This window comes from Cryptotermes secundus, unplaced genomic scaffold (assembly GCF_002891405.2).
Source record: "Cryptotermes secundus unplaced genomic scaffold, Csec_1.0 scaffold1481, whole genome shotgun sequence".
In the NCBI taxonomy this organism is placed as follows: domain Eukaryota; kingdom Metazoa; phylum Arthropoda; class Insecta; order Blattodea; family Kalotermitidae; genus Cryptotermes; species Cryptotermes secundus.
The window spans coordinates 1-25,446 of NW_019723936.1; the positions used below are offsets into that span (position 1 = coordinate 1).

The 25,446-nt window shown below is 42.2% G+C and overlaps 1 protein-coding gene across 1 annotated transcript; it reads right to left on the reverse strand.

Moving 5' to 3' along the window:
* Positions 1-14,445: 14,445 nt before the first annotated feature.
* On the reverse strand, positions 14,446-23,295 carry LOC111862216 (fukutin-related protein). The gene is made up of 2 exons (XM_023847426.2): positions 20,978-23,295; positions 14,446-14,621 (listed from the first exon to the last, which is right to left on the reverse strand). The coding sequence occupies exon 1, from the start codon at positions 22,880-22,882 to the stop codon at positions 21,341-21,343; it is 1,542 nt and encodes a 513-aa protein (XP_023703194.1). The 5' UTR covers positions 22,883-23,295; the 3' UTR covers positions 14,446-14,621; positions 20,978-21,340.
* Positions 23,296-25,446: the final 2,151 nt, after the last annotated feature.

Below are 25,446 nucleotides of genomic sequence, written 5' to 3' on the forward strand. Positions count from 1 at the left end.
GTAAATTACATACTTCGCGGTGTTGAGTTAGTGCACGCACGCACGTCTCTCGCTGCTGAGTATGAAATTCATCACAGGTTCCTATTCTTGTGCCGATGACTGTGATACTTAGCATAATATCGCAATTTGGTATGATTTTATGCTTTGTATCATAGATATTGTTTCAAGAAGCCCACGAACCATCAGCTGTACTTCGTAATGAAGCTGTTTCCGTGCGGCAAGGCTACGACGTTTAAGGTAAAGGTAAAATCAGAATCACTCCATGAAGACTTGAAGTAAAGGTAGTTTATAGCTTCGAGCACTGGACGGAAGCGAATGATCAGCATGACGCTCCGGCCACTATTCAAGATCTTCAGTTGTCAAGAAACACCATTGTGCGGCGAATAGAAATGGTGTGTGGAAACATAACTGAACGGTTGTTGAAAGATGTTTCCATTTGTGTTGCTTTCCCCCTCCAACTGGATACATCTACAGACATCGGAGAGAGAGAGAGAGAGAGAGCCCACTTACTGGTTGCTTTTACAAGAAACATTATCTTTACCACTGTTAAAGCGGCCTCCGTAGTCTAGAGGTAACGTTCCCACCTCATGACTCGTGGTACGCGGGTTCAAACCCGGTGGAGGTCGTGGAATTTTTAAGGGCGGAAAATTTAGGGAACAAGTCCTCCGGGAGGGACTTTAAGCCGTGGGTCCCGTGTCGTAGCTTTACGGCACGTAAAAGAACCTCATATCTCCAAAGGAGGTCACTGAGCCAAATTCAAGGACATTTCCCGCCCAACAGTAGTCTCTAACGCCTCTGATAGATGGGGGAAGCATTATAGATACCGCCAAGCCAGTAGAGGCCGAACTCGCTGGCTCGGTCGGGACTGATGGTACGCACCAATATCGGTAGGGTATAGAGACTGGTAGAATATCATAGAGGGAAGCACAATGGACCAATACTGGTCTAAGTGCATGGGGAAACCCACCCTCTCCAATAACTAACTAACTAACTAACTAACTAACTAACTACCACTATTAGGCAGAGAAAATCCATAGTCATTGTAAAAGAGGTTTGATGCTGTAAAGGAGGTCTGCCCCTGCCGGGCATCGAAACCCGAATTATCGGGCGTTACTGCTTCCTCTACATCTGTGTACCAACCTGTGGCTCTCGCAAAGGAATCTCGAAGCACTTTTAATTATTTTGGGGGACTTTTTCATTAAACCTAAAATAATGGGTTACAACGTTAATGGCATATTGTAATGCTGTTAAGGCTTCCCGCCGTGTAGCGGCTGCTTCGTTGACTGCCTCAAAGTGTCCATTCAGGGACTGCTACTGAGCGACTGTACCAGCTGGAGCTGTGCCATATCTGAGGCGGTTAGTCGCAGGCGGTCGCAGTCTTCCCACAGCTGCGGCCCGGGTCAGGTCATGTGGGATTTGTGGTGGACAAAGTGGCATTGGGGCAGGTTTCCCCTGCCAATCTTCATTCCACAGATTGCCCCACAATCACGATCATCTAGGGCTGATGCAGTAGGCCAATAGTGGCCGCAGTACCAAGTGAACTCACCAAACTACGAATAACAAAAATAAATAACGTAATGTTAATCCGGTGAATGCGGTTATTCAGGAAGGGTTTTGTAATTCTGCATTAAGTAAATGTTTTCTTGTATGTCTCGCATGATTATTGTAGCGTAGGAAAACCATAGGTGCGCGCTGATAAGACAGTTGCTCAAGACGTAATGGAGTACAGTTTGTTGCATACGTCTCGTATTCGGGGAGAGGAGTGTTCTGACCGAGGTTTTCCTCGATCCCTCGATGGAAATTGCAGGCATATTGAGTATGACGCGACAACTTCGTTCCAGATCAGTCATGTAAACACCCGGCCCTCAAGCAAAGCGAAGTTATGGGCGCATGTATGCAATGCGACTCGAGGCTCGAACAGGACAGTTGGCGGGAAACGTTCCCCATACTACAGCAGGTGATCACCCGATGATGAAATGAAAATACTGTTCACCATTTTCATGTAAGACGTTGGGGCAGCGGCTAGCGACAGTGTAAGTTTTATATTTGTATCAGAAATATAGAAAGACCCGCGGTACCTAATGTAGCGGAGTCAGGGTGGCTCCCAGAGTCAGTGCTGCCAAACCAAACACGGATAGAGGGTGTCACGTGGTTAGAGTAACGGATCCTCAGGGCCGTTAATTTCGGTTTCCTAGACCGGAGCCGCAATTTACTTGAAATGGCTCCTCAGTTACCCTCACGAGGCTAAGTGCACCCCGTGCCAGACCTCTCAGAAAAATATGGTAGCGCCGGGAATCGAACTCGGGACATCTGGATCTGTAGGAACACTTGACCAGTAGACACTGACAGAACTTTAATAAATTGTGTAGTAAGTGGAAAACAGCTGCCGTATGGCACGCTACGTACAGAGTGACGTCATAAGGTTATAAAAATTGGGCAAGAAGTGCGGAATTGCATTTCGCATGCACGGTCAAATGATCGTGCGTATAAGAAATGTACATTTGTCGCATGCTACAACCGGGTGATAGGCACTCAGGACTCTAAGCGCCAGTCACCACAGTCCGGGACTTCGATGCAGAAACCTGCGCTGGAAACATCGCCAGTCGCACCCAGATCAAAAGGGAAACTGTACGTGTTGTCACGCCAGACGCTCCAGCAGGAGAGGGTCCGGAGAAAGCATAACTAGAAAGTACTCCGTTCCAGGAAGCCGAAGGGAAGGCATTGGTCCAAGAGAAGCACGTGACGTCACCATGTTGAGATTCGGCAGAAAAGAAGACATCCAATGATACGGACAAACACGCAAGATTGGACTGGCGGGTTATGGCTTGCTGTATGGACACACGCAAATTGGACTGACGGGTTACGGCTTGCATTGTGGACACGCAGGATCGGACTGGCGGGTTACGGCTTGCATTGTGGACACGCAAATTTGACTTGACGGTTTACGGCTTGCATTGTGGACACGCAAGATCTGACTGGCGGGTTACGGCTTGCATNCGGAGGATACTTTGAGATGAGATCGCAGCCCTTTATTTTAACGTTCCAAGGCCAGACTTCGGGAGTTCCTATGCGTATTACCTTGTATTCTGTACGGTATATGCTAGACACTCTCGATGTGTGACCTAGGAAATATCAACATGTAAAACGAAACTTGGCATTACGCAAGACTTTACCAGCTCCTCCCTTCGCCTGCCCTGCTCTGTTGGGTCGGTAGCATCATTTCTGCTTTCGTTCGGTTTACGATGCTGTGTGGGTGGAATGATTATGTAAGTAAAGCTATCCCTGTAACAGGCCCTGGAGACCCATAGGGTTGTGAGATGTTGAGGCTCCCACATTTTCTAGACAATCGGCTCACAGATGGCAAGGTTGTCAGCCCTACGCGCCGGCCGCCCTTTTACTTACGGAGCTGACTGAGCCCTTCTTGAGGGTCCACGAATTCTGCAGCTACTCAAGAATTTCCGAGCATTTTATGGAGCCCGAAGGTTCATTACCGTGCCCACAAGAGCCCTCCACTGGTCCCTAACCTGAGCCAGATCTATCCAGTCCATACCATACCATCCCATCTCTCTAAGATCCATTCTAATATTGTCCACCCACCTACGCCTTGGTCGTCGCTGTGGTCTCTTTCCTTCCGGCTTTCCCACCAATATCCTATATGTATTCCTCATCTCCCCCATTCGTGTTACGTGACCTGCCCACCTCATCCTCCGTGACTTGATCATTCTAATTATACTTGGCGAAGCGTACAAGTTATGAAGCACCTCATTATGCAGTTTTCTCCAACTTCTTGTCACTTCATCCCACTTCGGTCCAAATATTTTCCTTAACACCCTGTTCTCAAACACCCTCGGTCTGTGTACCTCCCTTAATGTTAGAGACCAAGTTTCACACCCATGCAGAACCACACTTTACAGTTATCTGTGAGCCGATTGTCTAGATAACGTGGGAGCCTCAACGTCTCTCAACCCTATGGGCCTTCACGGCCTGTTACAGGGATAGCTTTACTTTTACTCGTATCTCTTAGAGACCGAGTCGATCCCAGGGCCGTAGTGCGGTTGGAAGGATTAGGTCAGTTGAAGCAAATCCGATGATTTCATCGGGAGTTGAACCCGCGACTTTCCGGCTTGTAGCATAGTGCCTCAGCCAACTACGCTACCGCGTGCCCCTATTCTAAGCATACGCGGGTCGTAATAAATCTCCACATGGTCTTCAGTAAGAACAGGAGGAGGAATACAAAACATAACACCTGAAGATACAGCAAATTAGTTCCACAAAACTCACTGAAATCGAAATAAATAGTGGCCAAACAGAACTAATCTTTGAACAATGTCGCCGATCAGTCACAATATGCTGCTTTAGAAGACGTGGCAAGCCCGACCCATGATCGGCCTAAATGCAGACCAAACAGCATAGTGTAATCACCCACGCGTATATGTAACTCAGAGAACATTGAAGACATTACGTGTAACATCGACGTAAAATCGTAATGTTAAGCAACTTTACTCTTTCATGAACGTAAAATAAATGGGACCATAGAAAGTGATGACCCCCCCCCCNGCGAAAGGCAACGAATACAATACGTGGCCCAACTTTTGACATTTATGAAGAGCGACACTTGTTAGGCCCGTGAAATTAAGACCCGTAATTGCTCTTTGCATGAGCTCACGTGTTGCTGTTATTGGGACATGTAGGAATCCTTTTCTGGTGGAGATAAGGGGCGTCGTGTGCATGTAATATTTTTGTTTTTTAACAGTACATAATTTGACTTGTTCGAGAATGCAGGCGATTTAAGCCGTTCTTTGCATAACACAGGTTTGATAAAGGGAGCTGTCTCGTCATTTTCTTCTGGGCGGCTGTGGGCAGTGCGATCGAGAAATTGCAGGCTGCCGTTACCTCAAAATGTACACGGACGTTCCGTTTCGGAAGTTGAGCGGTCAGCTGCAGAGGGGGCTTCAAAAGGGCGGGGGGTTATCGAGCTTAGCACAGATTTCATGCAATTCTTCTCACCGACCCCTTGTTCTGATCAGGTTATTTCTGTTCCAGTTACTGCCCTGTCTGAATGTATGTACGCTTTTAAAGAACTGATCTCTTATATTTGGAAGTATTTAATCTGAAATTAGTTCATTCTCACCTTTATATGTGATATGCACACTTGTTTCACTGTTTAACTCTCGTTTACCGTTTAGAGATTGCATATGAACAGCTGTTTCATTGCGGATGCAGCAAGTAACGCGATTGAGGGAACGTTCACTTCGCTGTAGCAGGGGCGTGTGGGATTAGACTACACGCACAACGCCTAAGTGCGCTGCGTGGGGGCCATTGTGAAACATTGGGTCGCCAGGCGACATACGAGTAACTCCGTAGCCTGTAGTCCGCAAGCGAACTATACCGACCGACAGCCACTTGTTTGCAAAGTTAATGCCAACTTTCGCAGATAGCAGGTGTCAAGTGGTCATCGCAACGAATCTCCACGGCCGTTGATTTCAGTTTTCTAAACTAGCCGGAAGGTCGCGGGTTCAAGTCCCGATGAGGTCATTGGATTTTTTTTCACTTGACGTAACCCTTCCAGCCGCACTAGGCCCTGGGGTTTACTCAGCCTCTAACAGAAATGAGTACCAGGAATTAAATCATTTTCCTGGCCGCGCTCAAGGCTGACAACCTTACCGCAGTCACAACCCTATGGGCCTTCACTGCTTGGTACAGGGATAGCTTTACTTCTTTTTAGACTGGAGCCGCTGTTTCCTTGAAATATGTCCTCAGTTATGCTCACGAAGCCGAATGGACCCCGCTCCAGACCCACCACTTCTCAGGAACTCCGGTAGCGCCAAAGTGACCATAACGATAGGGAAAGCTGGTATGGTCGGCAGGATCTCAGGTAATTTTATTTTGTTCAGATATACGAGGGCCCGCGAGAACTTGCTTACCACTTTGTTCTGCTGGAGGACTGAAGGGTTATGCATTTCTGTTAGCATGCTGTAGTACCGCGCCATTAAGAATTGGGGTACCCATGTTGCAACAGTGAAGGATGTTGTGGTGCGTTGTAGCTGTAAGTTCATCTGTCATGAAAAGGAACTTCCACTTTATCAGACGAACTTATAGTCTCCAACTTCGTGCCTTGTTGTTGTTTTTGTTGTTGTGTAATCGAATCTGGAGTCTGCAAGTTCCTCAGAAATACGTGGAGGGTGACACCCAGGCGCTGAAGGGAAGCTAAGCAGGTCTCTTGAAGCGCTTCACTGCAGCGGTGAATGTTGGAGTCATTCCCAGCAGGCGACGAGAGTGCCTTGCGTAATACGTATTTACGTTAAATGTATTATGCCCGACACTCTTGATGCCTGGTTTGGAATTATTCGCAGCGAGCTGGATATATCAAATCTCTTGTTTAGAATATTTGTGGTCGGGTTTCTGCAGCCATGCTGTCTACTTAATAGAGACTTGAGATGCATCGCACAGAAAATGCCTTGTCTTTCAGCAGCCGCTGCGGCGGACCTCACAGAAAACACAGTTGCAAATAGATAGTCTGTTGCGTGCGTTAGCGTGGCTGCCGTCGCCTTACGTACCGAGCCATTGCCTAACAACGAGCATGTTGGTAGAGCCGTTCCCTAGCAACGACTGTCTTATCTTCACAAGCCTTGCTTTCAGCAGACATGCCACACACAATATGTTGATTACGCCAGGAGCCCGAGCGCGGGCAATGAGAGGTGACGCGAGAGGCAAACAGAACAACGACCTTGCAGTATAGTTGCATCTTGACTTGGTTACTTGCCTGCCTTCTGCTGGTTTCCTGCTTGCTTCGGCTCTGAAGATTAATTCGAGATGTTCCTCCGAAACGTCTGGACATTGTTACATTCCAGATGATAGAGTTTCTCAAATACAGGCTCGTCCGAAAGTTTCTCTACCCTTCTCAGGCTGTGTATTATGTATTGTATGAGAATTACAGACATGTTGTGAAATGTTGCAAGTTTTACGCATGCGCTCATGTTGCAACATGACTGCGTACCGCAGTCGCGCGATTTTAATTTGTTTCATCATAGACCAGAAACTTCGTGATCATCGCTTCGAAATGTACAGAAATTCCCGAGAGCTTGCAATGCGAACAGCCTGCAGGCATGCAAGTGATTCATGTTGCAATGCGAAGATGATTCACCCTCGTACCCGTTTCAAATTATCTTGGCCTGGAAATTGTCAGCTTTATTGAACTTACGGTACAAGGAAAAAGGCGCCAAAATTGTCGAGGCCCACCATAAGTTTAGGGAGAGATTGTGTTGAAAAGTTAAGTAGCTAGAATTCAGATCATGTTATTTTTTAAATTTACATATTTTATGTTACTCCGAATATTGAAATATTTATAAAAATATTATATGACTTGTTTCCTTTGGCCTTAAAAAGTGACCACTCCACAGTCTTTCTCTCACTTTCAATGAAATAATATCCGGTTTTCAATAAAATACAATTTTAATTTTAATGCTACATTAATGTTTTCTATTTGCAATAAAGAGGGTAATAAAAGTTGTCTTTAAATATAAATAAGCCAACTACTATACAAAGCAGTACTCAAACCCATGTGGACCTATTGGGGGACAGCCTCCAATTGCAACATCGAAATCCCCCAGCGCTTTCAATCCAAGTCTCTCCGGTCCATTCTGAACGCACCTCGGTACAACCACAGGATCCATGAAGATTAACAAATGAGCACAGTCCTCTGTGAAATAAAAAAAGAATGGCACCCCAAATACTGCCCCCCCCCACCCCGGCCACTGTACAGTTTTGCTCGGTTTCTGCCATGGAAGTGAAGGAAACTGTTTGTTGCCAGCCTGTATCTTATCATATAGACGCGGTGAGTGAAATAACGTGCCTCATTTCCAGGATGCGAGGTGAGCTGTGAGTTTTGGCTTCTAGTTCAGTAGTTCGATCTGAATGACGTAATTAGAAGAATGGGCCTGCATACACGTACTTCTGTTTGCAAAGTGACCACATTTAGAAGCAGTTTCCGACTAGTGACGCAAATCACACATTTCCTTTTATGTGGTCATATATGCACTCTGACAGGGCGACGCGACGCCTAGGTGACCGTCAGATAGAGTGAGTACCTGTTATTTGAATCTTCGTGGTATTTTGGCATGGTTCAGTCCCTGGTAGCAGTGTTCCATGAATTTAGTTACCTAGACCACATTGTTGATTCAGCTTTTATTTGCACCGGCGTCACAGCGAACAAGACTACTGATATTTTATGTAATTATTTGGCGAACCAGGGCAAGTTTCATTGCGTCCTCAGAGATGAGAGATGCCGACGTCGCATTTATGTTACGAAGTTGAGTTAACTAACGTATGTGGCGCTTCGGTTTATTCGTATATTTGTGATTCCCCCGCTCGAATTAAACTTCTGCAAACACAGGACGGGACAAAGTAAGTTTCGCATAACATTTGGTCTCATATTTTACGCTGGACACTTTCGAATACTTTCTACGGGAATTGCGACCTGCGTTATCGCGTGTGACGTTCGTAGCATAGCAACAGGGTGACAGTGTTGCAGGTATAGACAAGTGAGGAAGCGATCTGTTGACAGGAATACAGTGCCATTTAGTTCGTTGAAAGTTCCCAGAGGATCATGTCATCACTTTTCCGGGTCGAATAATCTAGGCAAGAAACCATGGCGATCTAACTGTTGCTTTCGTCCTATGCAACCCATCCAGCGTCTCCCAGCACTCTCTGTACGAAGCTCAAGGTTGATTTCTTTATCGACCTCAGGAACTGATCAGGACCTTTTGCAAGCTTGTCCTTTGTCCTGAGAGCCACCTTCACAGGTATCGAGAGGTTCCTGACATCCCAACCTGTGATTGCCAGTGGTCCTGACGAACCGCTGACAAGAATGCGCCTCATTCCTCCTGCCTGATGGAAGACAGGTGCAGAATTTCTCCCTCTCCAGGTTACTGGTCCCCGAGAGCCCCTCTGCATTTTCGGAAGCCAGGACGTGGGTTGTTAGGGCGTCGGGGTTTCTGTGGAATTGCCCACATACCCCAGTTGCTGAATGCCCGCCGCTGTTGCGTTTGCACATGCAAACAGTTTCGTCTTCTCTAGCTGACTTCCCTTCAGTAAGTATGCCGAACTGCCAGCCCCCTGGGTTCGTATCCCGGAACTCCTGGCTCCCGAGAGAGAGGGGTCCTTGATGTTATTCTTGCACTTCTTTCTTCTCAGTGGGGGGTGCAGTCGAGCTGGGTCCACTCTGCACGGCAGCCATTGATTGGCCTATTGTACCTGCCTCGGGTGATTATGATGATGGCGAATTTGGTGGAATGAAGATGGCAGGGGAAACCGAAGTACTCTGAGAAAACCCGCCCCAGCACCACTTTGTCCACCACAAATCCCACTTGACCAGACCCGGGATCGAACCCCGGCCGCCGCGGTGGGAAGCCAGCGACTAACCGCTTGTGCTATGGCGCGGCCCTTATTATCCTTGCACTTGGTTCAAACCTCAACTGCGTAATCATTGGTTGCCTCCGTACCGCGGGATGGTGCACCAGAGCTCCCAGCTCTCCCCTCCTAAAGCTGTTCTTTTACTGCGGATCTCCCCGCAGGGGGAGCCCAAGCCCAGGTTTTCTTTGGTAACCACATACGGTCCCGCCAGTAAAGGGATGTGAGAAGTAACAACCAACAGCATCCCCTGTGTGTGGAAGGCGTAGATACATCGGGGTTCTCCCAGGTGCCCCAAGGTGGTGGCTAACAACAGTGGCCTACTTCCGCCCAGCATAACGTACCGTAACATTACACTTAGAGTTAAGCGGACCATTGTCTTGTTCGCCATGTTTCCGATGTTACCCGCCTGCCTTCAGTGGGCGCCAGGGTTGGCTTATGGAGGGATGTGCTGGGTTTGCAAATCTGGAAGACTGTTCGACACAAAGTTCCTGCATGCGTGTTGTACGTGTGACTTCTGTTAGTGTTTTATAAGGTGTGTGGAAGGTTCAGGCTTGTGAAACTTTTGTTCCATAGAGGAGGCATGCAAGAGTTGCCGGATCGTTGCAAGATTTTTAACCACCGCCCAGTGTGATTGATAAGAGCTGTGTTTTTTAATTTTTCATTCTATACATGTTTCAGTCAAGACGACCATCTTCAGAAGGATAATATCAGTACGTAAGGAAACTACTATTCCCATGTCACATAAATATTATATCTTAAAAGTAATTCTAAGATGTACATTGATTTGTAAAGACATGTACAAATTATTACAATAAGTCTGCTTACAAGTAATGTACAATATGTTCTAACCTAGAACCAAATGTCCATGCAGCCGAATCTTGTGTACTCCCGTTGTTAACATTGTCTGTACGTACCNCCCATTCATATATGGGCAACGTTACGAGGGAGTAGTCAAGGGAAGGACGGGAAAATGGCAGATTCCTCTTCAGCTGTACCAGTTGCCATTGTACATCTCCTTTCATTTAATTGGAGACGCTTTAGCACCTGGAGCAGTTTGTGGGGACCAGTCACAAAGCTCCAGTTTTCCTAATGAACGACATCCACCCGAACTGCAGTGTTCATGTCCGAGCATTCATATTGACCATTTTGTGTGTTGAGGTGAACTAGGCCAGGCGTCGTTTTCAGCAACTTGATCTAGCCCTGACTTCGGAGTATCGGCTTGTTAATTTGTTGGGTATGTTCGAAGCACTGTTCTCGGAAGTGTAGGGCATACAACACCAGTCATTTCTTAGTAAGTAGCAATAAACTTGCATGTGATGTTATATCAGAACCTCACGTTTCTGCTGGACTCTTATACGAATCCGAGAAAGGGGGTGGGGGTGGGGGGAGAGACAAGATTGCGCTTTTGTTTTTTTATCTCCATCTTTATTTTAGGATAATGCTTCTTTACAGACACTACTAAAGGTAAAGCTATCCCCTAAACGGGCCGTGAAGCCAAAGAGGATTGCGAAACGTCGAGGCTTCTACATTTTCTCTAGACAATCGGCTCACAGATGGCGGTGGGTTGAGCCCTACGCTCCGGCCGCCCTTCATTCCTCAGGAAGATACCTGGTCCACATTTCTATTAGAGGCTGAGTCGACCCCAGGGCCATGGGGTGACTTGAAGGATTAGGTCAGTTGAAAAAATCCAATTGCCTCTCGGGAATCGAAGCCGCGACTTTCTGGCTTGTAGCATAGTGCTTCAACTACGCTACCGTGTGTCCCCTTACAGACAGCACTGACTGCATTTTTCTGCAGTCCTCTTTACTGTGTTTTCTTTCGACTGACAAGTTTTCGCAGACGACTTACGTTCCTTGGGATTTGTGTAAGAAGTTTCGGCAGTTGAGAGAAGCCACTTCACTTCCAATGAAATTGTACATAGTGGCGCGACACAACAGTAGCGTCGGATACACGCCCCTCCACTCTCTCGCTAAGATAACTGAATTATTTCGTTAATGAATCATCTCACGTTTTTCAAAACATTTCGCACAATATTTCACGGGCCTGTCCATGCGTTGCCGTTATTTCCACATTAAACACACCCCAGCTATTTACTACGGAAGAAGAGAAACAGAAAACAAACTCCGTGGCCTGTAGTCCGCAAGCGAACTGTACCAACCAGGCGACCGCCGCTTGTCGGCGAAGTTAGTGCCAGCTTTAGCAGATAGAGGGTGTCGCGTGGTGTGAAAGATGTACATGCTCTCCGATTTCTGTACTAGTGGTGGTGCTGTTAGGTACAGAGGAGCAGGGAATTCACGGATCCAGTGTTCGCAAGGTGGTGACCGACCTGCCAGCTGAAGGGGCGGCGGCAGTAGATGATCAGTCCAGGCAGGATATCGTTACTCATGGTATAGGTTTTGCTTGTGGGATAATTTATGCTATGAGTATCGTTATCACTGATGGACAGTGCGACTCAACGTAACTGCTTTCTTGTCTCCTTTATGTTACTTTGCCCACCATTTGACGTGGTTGGTTTCCGGTAGGGAAAGCAGATGCCTGTGCCTTGAGATAGAAATCTCATCTCCGCTTATGAAATTGTATTTACTCTTCTGAAGGCTGGGGTTAACAGTCCAGCCCCTTCCGCAAATAATAATAGTTCAACTGTGTCTCCCATTACCAGGTCCAGTCCGAAGATAATATATTAAGTGTACAGATTTTAATTTTATACAAACTCATGGGCGGCCATATTCTAAATTTGAGAGCTGAAGTCTGCAGCCGGTGATAATGCAGGGAGAATTTTAATCGGGTTGAAGAGTTCACGGCTCCTCGCTTCGCGGAGTATCATTTTTACATTATTATTTAAATGAGACATTTATGACTAAATTGAGCCAAGCCCTTTCTGAGACGCCAACAGTTGCAAAGCCACCCAGAAAATTCCTGACATTTTATGGAACCCGAAGGTTCGTTACCATATTCCTGAGGTCACCACGTCTCCATCCCATCCTAATACTCTTTCAGATAAAGTTTAATGTCCTCCCATCTGCATCTGGGTCTTGCTAGTGGTAACTTTCCTTCCAGGTTTCCCATAAAATCCTCTATGCTTTCCTATCCCATATCATTACTATATCTAAGAGCTCACCATGACTCCATCCTGAGCCAGATGAATGCAGTTTTACCACCTCATCCCATTCCTCTAAGATACATTTTAGTATTATCTCGTCTGCATCTAGGTCGTCTTGGTGGTCTCTTTCCTTATGGGTTTCCCAACAAAACCCCCCTCTCCCATGTGTACTACATGTCCTTCCAATCTCATCGTCGTCGTATCATTCTAATTATATTTGGTGAAGAGCACAAATTACAAAACCCCCTCATTAGGCATTTCTCACCAAACTATTATTTCATCCCTCTTGGGTCCAGATATCTCCTCGGCACCGTTCACCAACACCTGCTCTATGTTCTTTTAATGTCAGATATCAAGCTTCACACCCATACAGAACTGCAGGTAAAATTATAGTTCTGTATATCTGAACGGTAACAAGCATTGACCAAGTTCAATCTCCAAAGCAGTGATATGCCTTGATACAATATAAGAAATTTAATTAAATTTAAAGGTAGGCCTTAAGTTTCAGCATGTCTTGCCTGCAAGTACTGGATTCACACTACATGAACAAAATTTTGTGAAATTTGGTAGTGGGAATTCCTTAAAAGCAGTACATTCTGGGAAGAATTTATATGGTTCTTCAGTCAGCATGAAGAGGCTAGAATAAAAAAAGATGTAGAATTCAACGACACAACTTACATAGTGTTCTTCTCTTTGAGCGACTGAAGCATGTTTGAAAGTTTTACTGTTGATAATTATTATTTCCGGCAACGTTGATATAAATTTTTACAGAACTTGTAGTAATGTGTTTCACTCCTCTAGATTTCTCATATCTGAACTCTGCTTAGTGCGCGCGCACAGGAAATGCTTAAGGATGACAGCAGGCACATTATTGTCTTAAATTCCACTGTATTCTAATAAGTGAGGAGTGATACATTGCATGTACTGGGAGATGACTTTTGCTGTCAGATGATAGTATTTCTATTACATAGTAGACAGAAATATCAGTAGTAGTAGCAAATCATCGAAATGCAAACGTGCTTCAGGTTTTGATATAACAAGATTCGTATTCATGTACACCCAGTACTAAAATGATTCTGGTATCTCAAGTCAACAGCCTGACCTCCTGCTTGAGTGACATCTGCTGAGGTATGGATGGGTAATTCTGGTGGATTAATATTTCAGGGGAGATTATTATGATATTTGACTGGCTAGGTTAGGTAACTCTGCGGGTCAAGATTTGACTCTGTCCTGAAGGTCACATTAATGGGGAAAAACACTGGTCATGCACCATACAGCAAGCCAGTGATTCGCTTTGATGATAAAAGTGTATTTATTATTATTCACCTGTTGAATAATTTCTATTTCATATCAGTTTATTCAGTACATAGGTGTAATTCATTATAACAAACTTCTTGGGTCACCAAATAGGTCCAAGCCCTGATGACTTGTACAAGTGACAAAGCCTTCCAAGAAGTGGCATCTGACGCCTCTTACAAGAAATCTATGCATGACTATTGGTGAATACTAACAAAAGTCGTACCCTCCTATATAATATTTCAACATCAGAAAGCCATCAGCCCCAGGATCTACTTGGCCTGACAGAAATTGCCTTAAACCTAGATTTATGGTTTGAAACAACACAAAACAATTCAAGCTCCTCAACATGCATACTTTGAACCACTTGATAAATACAAATTTTAACAAATGATTAAATATGCCTGCAATTCTAGGTAGCTACAAGAGGCATTCCTAAATTATGCACTAGTTGTTCCCAAGAGACATCACACAAATCAAAATATTTGCTAATTACTGTTACCCTCTTTCCACTGCATTTATTGAAAGGTAATGTTATCCCTCTCCTTATGCACTCTTGTTCATTCATCCATCCATCCATCCATCCATCAGTAATCTATCATGACGACAGGTCCACAGTCTTCCACAACAGTTCTTCCACTTAATGCGATCTAGAGCTTTCTCCTTCAAATGAGAACATCCTATTCTCTCCCCAAGGTCATCCAGCATCATCTTACATCATCTTCCTCATCATCTGGTCTCTTCTATCCGTCCGTCTAATCTTTCCTTCAATAACTTCTTTTAGAATGGAGGCATATTTCACTTTTAATATTCACTGAAAATATGTAATCCTGGTGAGATTTAACAATGTTTATTTTAGTCATCCTACTTGAAATACAAATTATTGTATTCTAGTCTTCATTAAAAAATGAAATAGCATAAAACCACATTAACCAGAAATTCACATAAGTTAGAATTGTGTATGTTGTAGGATACCAGTACTGAATTATATATTTTATTCGTAAACTTCATCAGAAATGTGACTAACATTTCCATCTACATCTTTTAAGCAGGACCTTAGCTTGTTTCCACTCATTTTTATGCTCCGTATGTATTTATACACTTACATAAATTCTAAAATAAATGTTGAGCTCTTTGTCAAATATAACAAGCAACAGGTACACTGACATGTATTTTCTAAAAAGGAATAACAATCATCACATTTTGAGACACGATATATGTACACCGTAATACACACATCAAAAATACACTGTAAATTTAAAAAATACACAACTGTTCAAGATTGGATTGTGAGGCTTTCGCAGTGGTGGAACCGTGAGTAGTTCTGTGTTCTGACATCTGATACCACAGTGTAATACCACACCAGTGATAATCAACTGTTCCTCAAAAATGTCACTTGACTCTAACCCGACTGCATGGTGTTAAGATTCCAACTATGCGAGATTTTCAAGTAGTATGGTATATGTCATTTTGAAGATTATTGCACCACACTTTACACCCAGGAAATTAAATTGATTTATACAGACACTGAGGCATTCTGTGTGTTTCACAGTTTCTTTGTACTGCTTGATCATGTTAGTCAAAGGGTACCGGGACCAACTCAGACTGAAACCAGCTGTGATAAAAGTTTCTGGGGTGTAAAGACAAAGTAGACCTAGAAGTCATGGGTAAATACTGCATCCCATACAAGTGCAGCATGATGTATGCTGAACAGATGGGCAAAACCACAGACTAAATGTAAAGGACATGAGATGTGTATACCTGGGCAAGCCAGAGAAGTCCTTGGTGGCAGAGTAAGGATTTGAAACAGGACACAGGGCTGACTCTTTGACAGCACCTCAATACTAACTAAGGCAAAAGGATGCACGGACTGCTTGATCGAGGAGGCTATATCTCAGAAACTTCTAACAGGGACAGTTATCAGTTTCAGTCTGTCCTGGCACCCTTTGCCTAATATGGTCAAACAGAGAAGAAATACACCAATATAGAGAGACAAGACCAAGCCAAGCAAACTCATGACTTAGCTTGCTAGCTCCACTTGGCCTTCGCTTGGTTTGGATTACTGGCTACAGACTGGCATGCAGATGGGACAGTTTCAACCCACCGTGTCTTAAGACTCTGATGTTGGAAAGAGATGTCCCTGAAACGTCGGTCATGGTTAACCAACTGATGGGGCTGATTGCATATGAAGGTTCAGGTAGCGTTAGGTATTGGTTATTATGAATTAGAATCAGCAGTCATAGTCCTTCGCTGATGATATATTCCTAAAATAGTCAGTTTAACCAGAAAACCAGTAATTGATAGTATAAGAGACCTAGACAATCCAGTGAATAAACAGAATATTTTGCTTGTTTAATGATGGGGTCTGTAACTCAGACTTTATAGTGAAAGTGGTCAGATGTATCTGAGGTTCTGTATGCCTGGAAGAGTAGAACTGCAGTAAACCTCATTCAGGTTAGGTGATGGAGATTTGACCCTGCTATCTCCCAAAATATTGAAGTAGGAGTTCTAACCACTTGACCACAATGTTATTACAGTATATATCCTTGAAATGGATTACAGAAAAAAGTACAGAAACACTTGTTGAAGTTATTGTGTAGAATAGAACTGACGGGTGCAAGTAAAGAAATAATAATTATTGCATTATACAGATCACCTAGCGGTGTACTACTTGAATTTTTTTGTGCATAGGCCTATGCTCCTTAATACAGAATGCAACTTGGACTGATGTGTTACAGGAAAATGATATGGGGAGGGAATTCCTTTTACAGCATCTTTAACTATTATTCCAGTTTAGCTTGTCTGAAAGTTAGAAGGAATATTGTGAAGTTCTTCAAACATTCATAATTAATGTTATAGCAGGAAAAAACTAAAAAATTGATAACTATATATACAAAGTAAGATTTAGGAACACGGAGATAAGTGTAAGGCATATACAGAGGAATGCAGTAGTGTAATAAAAACTGCTAAATCGAACAACATTCAGCATATTATAACTAGTTCAAAAAATACTCCTATTGTGGAAATTAATAGAGAAAGAGGCTCTCTGAATAATACATTGATTTGTAATATACACCTACAAGTGAAAAAGGAAACAGCTTCAAGTCCAAGCAGAGTATACAGGGTGTTTCACGACTTTAGGGCATAACTGCAGGAGGTGACTTCCTAGGTCTTTGTGATCAAAAAAGTTCATATAAACATGTGTCCGATTTTGGACGGTTACGGAGTTATGACCGTTTTAAACTCAGAATAGAAGGTAACACTTACTGACAATAAATGGAACAAAATAATAAATCGGCATAATACATGATGCATATAAAGTATGAATGTAAAGTTAACTTCGTGAAATTTCCTTTAATTTGAATTTATTGGTGCTTAAAGCTGATTTTCGAAAATGCCACCGCCAGCTGCAACACAGGCTGCTGCTTGTTTGTGAACAGCGCCGGACATACCAACCCTCCCTGCCTTAGGTACATCTCAAGTGTCGAGATAATGAGAACGCTCTGTCTGTAGCTGACTAAAAATAGCGACCCGCCAGCTGACAGACGCGGTTCACACGAGGGCGTGTACGAGAATGAAAAAATGGTCATAACTCTGTAACCGTCCAAAATTGGACACATGTTTATATTAACTTTTTTGATCACAAAAACCTTGGAAATCACCTACTGCAGTTATGACCTAAAGTCGTGAAACACTCTGTATAACACATTTGCCATTACCTCCTTAGGAACTATGAACTTGTACATGACAAACTTCATGCATTCACAAACTAGTAATAATTACAGTAAGCAAAAAAGATGAATTTGTTCTGTTATAAATAATAGAGACTGAATTGACTGAAGTAGTCCACAGCTTCAGTAGTAAAATTATTGGCAGGACTTGATGACATCTCACCTTATTTATTAACGAAATGTGTGCTAACTTCGTTGACAAGTGGCGGTCGCTCAGTCGGTATAGATTGCTTGCCGACTACAGACCACGGAGTGCCTTACACAAATTGGTCAGTGCATCAATTACAGAAGGCATCTTCCCATCCACATTAAAAATTAAGTTGATAAACCGATTTATAAAAAAGAGATGAAAGATAATGGAAACAATTATTGTACAAAGCTCTTTCAATGAATCTTGAAAAAGTTACAGCAAATAAGCTATTTCTTTGTTAGACAAACACAGCATACTTAATAAATCTCAATTTGGATTTAGGAAAAGGGCTGTAAAATACATGGGAGGGTTAAAACAAAGATAGTTTTAGGCAACTAGAAATGTTAACAGTATACTCCTAGACATTCAAATAACAATATTCCATGCAAAAGAATTTCTGCCTGTAGATGGAGGCGGTATGTTAATCTGAAATGTCAACAGACTTATATTGAACTGCACACTGTCGCGTCACAGAAGACAGTGCTCTTCATAGTCACTGCTGTGAGAACCTCAGATTCAACAAGAGATGCACATTTTTGCAAGAACAGGTAATAGCAGTATTCCTGCAGCTTATATGAGGCATGGTTACAATGACCTGCCATATTATAATCTTGCTGTTACAAGAAATGAGCTGTCGTCAGGAAGAGGAAGAAAGAAAGCAAGCATGCTCCAGCAAATACTCGTATACATAATTTGGCACAGTTGTATTTGGAGTTTGGAAACCATTGGTCTAGTAGCTTTTCTGTGGTGTCCAAGAGGAAAGTTGTTAGATTGGAAGGGATATATAATCCTGCACTCTTTAATATTGTGTTGAGCGTTTACAGGATCACAGTGCTTTAATACATCACGTACTAGAGTACATATAACTTTTGGCACAATTTGGGAAGAACTCGGTTAAAATGAACTCTGTAATTCTTACACAGTATACACACGCACACACGAGTGCACAATATGGTTTGTGTGTGTTTTCATTCTCATACCACTTTGAGGAAAACGTTGATTTTGTGTACTTACACACATGATAGCCATATGTTTGAAACTGTGACATCGAGGTATCATGATGTAATTTTATTCTGTTTCAGCACCTATAATTGTATGAAAGGGGTTAGGGAAAGTAAAAAAGAGAATAAAGGATGAAAATACAAAAGAGATGATTCCCCATTAAATTTCAGTTTGGCTCTCGTAGTATGATAATATGCATATATAAGACACAGAGTTATTCAAAACAAGCAGGAGCATAATAAACTCCCCTTTATTTGGTATGTATGGGGAATGTCCCTTTTGTTACAGGAGAAAGAAAACTTAACAGAACACATTATAAAGTCAGGGAAACGTGCTGCTTTAATTCTTGTGTGGGAGTTTTTCTAGGTGAAGTAGTGGATCACAATGATCACAAATTCAACTAGCTTCTGTTGTAAGGGTACCTATGCAAAGGAGGATGGATAACGCTGCTAGTGGAGGCCAGGAGAACCACCATGTGGTACGTGAACATATGCATATGTGCATAAATTTGTTTTTTATTGAATTTATAAAAAATTGTTTTCTTTGGATTCTTTCTGGATGGTTGAGAATTCTGAACTGAAAGTACTGTATGTTGAAAAATTAAGACCTAAAATTTAGTAACCTACAGAAATAGTGGTTTGTTTTATATTCTGTAATATTATGGATATGTGCTGTTTTCAGAATTTCTGTACAAGCTCCTGGAAAATATTTAAGAAGCAACTCATCCTGAGGTTGTCTGCTTTTATGGATCATATTCTTTCTGTGTATGTACATTTTCACGCTTTTTTTTTTTTGTCACAGAAGACCCACCATTGGCACTGTACATGTGTCTTGTTTGTGATATTTAATTAATAATGCCAGCAGGATCTCAGACCACACCATCAAATAAATGGCTTCACGAATAATGAACTGAAAATAATGTGGACGGAAGCAGCTGTGATCTATTTTCAGGTGCTGTCCTGGCATTTGCTTCAAGTGACTGAGATAACCCATGAAAACCTGTCAGAACAGCCACTGTCCCAGCCAAGATTAGATCAGTCACCTAACTCCCAAGTCAGAAGTCACTTAAACTTGTTTGGTAACTCTGCTTATTAATTTTTTTTACCTGCTGTCCTCCAGCATCTAGGCAGAGATGAAAATCAGTAAGTAACACATACTTGATGCAGAATATACAAAACCAGAAAGGAAAATTATCCTGAGGTGTCACTGAGCCCACAAACAAATTTACTGATAAAAAGTTAAAGGTAAAGTTGCTCCTTTCACAGAGCACAAACATACAGGAGTTATGGTGGTACAGCTATAAAAAAGTAAAGCTATCCCTGTAACAGGCCGTGAAGGCCCATAGGGTTGTGAGACGTTGAGGCTCCCACATTTTCTAGACAATTGGCTCAAAGATGGCAGTAAGGTTGTCAGCCTTACGCGCCGGCCGCGCTTTACTCCCCAGGAAAATTATTTAATTAATTCCTGGTACTAATTTCTGTTAGAGGCTGAGTAAACCCCCAGGGCCTAGTGTGGCTGGAAGGATTAGGTCACTTGAAAAAAATCCAATGACCTCATTGGGACTTGAACCCGCGACCTTCCGGCTTGTAGCATAGTACCTTAACCACTACACTACCGCGTGCCCCGGTGGTACAGCTGTATGCATTCTAAATCTCAACCTTGGAGGGAAGTGGCCATTTCCATCAGTAAATTAAACAGTAAACAGAATTACCATAATGTTCTTGGATGAAACACACCATCTCAGCCTCACACTGAGTATAACAGGCACTACATTACACAGCAAAGTAAGCAAACGTATTTGCATTCAATACTATTTGTGATTATGTTCCATGCTTCATGCACAAGATGAAATATGGAAACTGCATAGCAGAACAAAATATCTAGGCCTCTTAAGAACAGACTGCTACATATTCGCTGCGGCAAATCCAGATCCAACACAGTAGGGGACATAAAGTAAATTACTTGAAGCATTTCGAACAAATAAAACATCCATGCAAAACACTGCTTGTAGTTTAATGGTGTTGGTTACTCTGTAGTGCTGAATGCTCAGACTCTCGTGAATAATGAACTAAAAAACATGGAAAAAGGGAGCCATGGCCTAACATAAGGTACTCTTCTGGCATTTGCCTGGAGGAGCTGATGAAAACTGCAAAGAACCTCAGTCACGTTAGTTGGTGTCCTAACCAAGATCTGAACCAGGCACCTCCCAAATACATGTCAGAAGGGTTACCACTTAAGCAAACTTACACGGTAAAACAGTTGATAGAATCTGTTCTGGAATGGATAAGATACTGATGTATCAAAATCTTCTACATTCAACTTTTTGGAGAATGGGACAGCCTTGAACAGTAAATATCCCGTTAAAACAAACCAGAAAGCTTCGCTGAACAAACAATTGAAAATTTCCTCAACCTTGTTCATGAAACAAACGCACATATACATAACTTTTCTTGACAGTTATAGTTTGAAGTTTCATATTCAGTAGCACAAGAATATAAAATGCACAGTCTGTAATCTGATGTATGTGTGTGTGAAACACATCTGAACTAGAGAAAACTTTTTGTGAAACTGATGCGTATCTTTTTGATACTACAGTAAGCCCAATGCTGATCAATTTATTTGGTTAAATGTGTCATCCCCTGCTGAATACTTAATTTTCTGGGGATCTGGATACTGAGGATTTTCAATAACTCCTTTTCCAAACTTGAACTCAAGAAAATCACGTATATTATTTGGTGCAGGTACTTTTTGTCCAATGAATTCAATGCTTGCCATTGGATGCAGAAAATGTTCTGGAAACTCTTTGTCTTGTTTATGGGTGGGAAACCAGGTGTCCTTTGTCATGGTACTGTTACGTTGATAAAATGGAAATATATCTACATGCAAGTGATTGATGTGACTAAACTGAACACGAAAGAAATCACCTTCTCCTGCTTTCTCCCACACAAAACCATCATCATCTACAACAGATTGTATGCGGGCACGTGCCAGTAAGGGACAACGATCTATATCTTCACGAAACATACCAATGTCTACATCATAGTCCCATGGTAGAATATCTGCAGCTCGCATGGCACCAAGTAGACTACCACCTTCCAACCAGTAACGGACGCCAGCCTGATCAAGGTGAGTAAATACATGGCGAGCAGTTCGGCGTAATCCAGCCAAACAACAGGGTGGTGTCCATTTCCCTTCCCACAGGTACTGGGGCATGTCATCCACCACAGTGCCAAAACAGCGAGGCACGTCCCTGTTGCACCCATACCATTCCACAGTTCCAGTTTCCCTTACCACCTTCTTCAGTCCCATATTCTGAAACATTTGCCGCTGTTGAACATGCTCTAGTTGTTGAATCTTCCATTGGGCATGATGGCTTTTATACAGTGGACTGCCATCAGTAAACAAAGTATTCTGTAACAACTGTACTTTAATACTCTCTGCTGCTGTTTGGATATATAATGCATCTGGAAAAGGAAGGATTAATGCTTCTGGCAGTTTTTTTAGCATCCGACTTTCTATTAAAATGGCATGCTTCCCTTTCACAGCATCACACAGGTCACTATCTGATAAGTCATATTGTATGATCCACTCCCTGATTTTTAAATGTATGTTCAAACAACTAACTGTCTTCATACTTGAAAATGGAGCTGCCACAATGTTGTGGGGTTGTCTCTTCAATTCAAAAATCATGCTGTGCAAGGAATTTTCTGAGAGAATTCTAGTTGCATCTGGGACAAACAAAACATACTTTGTTCTAACATGGTACAATGGATTTCTTTCTTGGTTGGAATGTCCAAGCTGAAATTGCATATTTATAACTTTAACATTCGTTGCACTGTTTGATACTTCTAGTGGAGGGTAAGGCAGAACATCACTCACTATTAAGACTGATATATTTGGCAATATGGACAATATCGATCCCACAGTCTTCGTTATATCATTCTCAAAGAAATCTGACTTTCTAATTATTACAGTTACAGAATTTTCTATATGTTTCAGAGTCTGTGGAACAGGTGTACTGATCAATGATTTGTTTAGCTGTATGCTTTGTGCCTCATCATTTCTAGAAAATAAGATCCAAATGCAACATAAGACAGACAAATTGAGCAACAACACAATTAATGTGACTAATTTTGCAACCCGAATTCTCATAGTAATTAAAGAGTCGAAGAGAGAGAACAGATAATTCCAGTCATTTCACATAAAGTTTAAAGTGGGTATCATTAGAGTCTATGTGATTCACCCTTTTATACGAAAATTGGCTATGACGTAGGAACATGAACCTTTGATGATAAACATGATACGCATCGTTCAACTGTTCCACGGAAAAACAATGTAAAATGTTCAGGTGATCGCAACTTCGAACGCCGTAACTCTCACAAATTCAACGAAGTTAACTGCCTGCATATGCGTCGTCTGCAATTCCACTAATTAGTAGTATCACGGATCACCACACCAATGATAGCACACAACTTTAGCACGGATCATCAAGAGGCTGAAATTTTCTGTTCCCGGACGAAATATTGTTAACACTTAAAAGAGAGAAAATAATTAACATCATCATAGATTAGGCACCACTGAACATAGTTCCTTCATCGGTAACACTGCAGCGTGAAGTATCAGGTATTCAGCTTGTGAAAAAGTTAAGGTGAGAAATTCGTTATTGGATATTGGCAACATTGATATGATGGGCATGGGCCTTGCGAAGTTGCGAAGTGTGAGAGCGGTGGGCGTTGTGTTCAAAAGGCAGGTTATGTAGTGTGTGCTTGTAATACTCCTGTGAGCAGTTACGCTGTTGGCTGTAAGGTTTATTTTGGAAGGGTTGGTGCAAATATTTTGGGCTAAAAGTGTTAGAAGTTTTAATATTTTTATGTTATGGGATGTATGCTTCTGTTGGAATTTGTCTGGGCATCAAAAAATACGAAACCAAAGAAGGCGCATCCAAATTAAATTTTCTAGAGGGCGTATTTATCAAAAAGAAAAATTAAACGTGATCAGGTACGTATTTCGGACCCTACATTTCAAGGGGGAAAAATGAAGCGCATCAGTGTTTATATATTTCCTTGTATATCAAGTAACTTTAAAACAATACAGCCATCAGGTTACGTCAAATTTGTAATATGAATACATTGTACCATTTTTTTTTTTGAAAAACCAGTAAAGAGAGCAGAAACTTTTCTGGTGAACAGTATTCATAATTTGCATTCGTAGATATCGCACAATCCCAACTGTTCGTGGAATGTTTGCTGATGAATTTGATAGTAATGTGGGGATATTTGTTAAATTATATTGGTGTCCCATATAGAGGAAACAACAGTCTTAAAGATGTTTGAAATCATAATCGCCAAACAGATTAGCACAGCAGTCTTTACATCTATTCAGAATGCCTGCGTTCATATATTTGTCAGGAGCAATGCGTTAGGCTTCCCCCCCCCCCCCCGTCATCATAGGCAAATGATTAGGCAGACCATAAGTTCCCAAGGTGTGTTCCACAGAGCTCAGGGTTCTTTGAAGCACTCCCAGAGGTTCTGCAAATATGTTTAATAGCATATTTCATCATGATTGCTAAATTAAGAAGTAATCTTCATAGAAATTGTGTAAACAGTGTTTATAGAAAATTAATTCTCTCTGTTAGTTGTAAAGAAATTGTATGAGGTGCTTTATCACCCCTTCTCCTCAACTTCCATTCAGAATATGCCATTAAGAATGTTCAAGAAAATCATGTGGGGTTGGAATTGATTGGAGCATATCACTTCCTTGTATATATGAGAGATATTAATGTTTTGGGTGAAAATGCACGTGCCATTAAAGGCACATATAAAATTTCCTGTATAATATTAAAGAGGTTGGTCTGCAAATGAACAGAATACTAAAGACGAGTTCATGTCTCATTACGAAATGGAATTCAAAATCATAATAAGAAGGTAGCTACCAGATTCATTAAAAATGTGCCAGAATCTGATTGCTTTGAACGACTGTAACAATTCAGAGACATTAAATATTACAAGCCAAAGAATACAGTAATTCTGAGGATTAAATATTACAGTCAGGAAGTGCTGCTGTTATTCAGTTGGTAAATGTTTGTGTTCCCATCTTCTGTGTAAGAAGAATGAATAAACAAATAAGCAAATAAATAAAGATTAAAAATGCAAAACTATACTTTTATCCCTTGTTTTATGTGTGTGATATGGGGTTTCTGACCCTAATGATAGAACACACATTTCAGATGTTACTGAGTATACTTCTGTATGCAAGTGAGAGGAAGTAACAGAAGGTGGGGAAACTTACATAATGATGACCTTCATAGTTCATACCCATCAACAAGCATTAGTATGGAAATCAAGGAGGGTAGAGGATGGATGTGAAAACCTGAAGGGATGGGACCACTTTGGTAGATGTGTGGGATAATATTGTCACATGGTTGTGACTATACGTGGGGTTTGGATTGATAATTGGATTTGTTGGACTGTTATATAACTCATAACTACAGGTAACTGTAGCAGTTTCACTAATATAGACACACTACAAATCACTGTACTGCAACACATATAAAGTCTTCTATATCTTCACCAGTCGTTGCCTGGTGATGACTTCAACAATGTTGATTCCTCATCTTCCATACTCATGTCCTTACTAGCTGGAGAGTGTCTCGCAGCTCCTTCTGGCTGCATCTGACTCATGGCCATAACTAACTTGTCCAGTTTGTCCTTCTTATG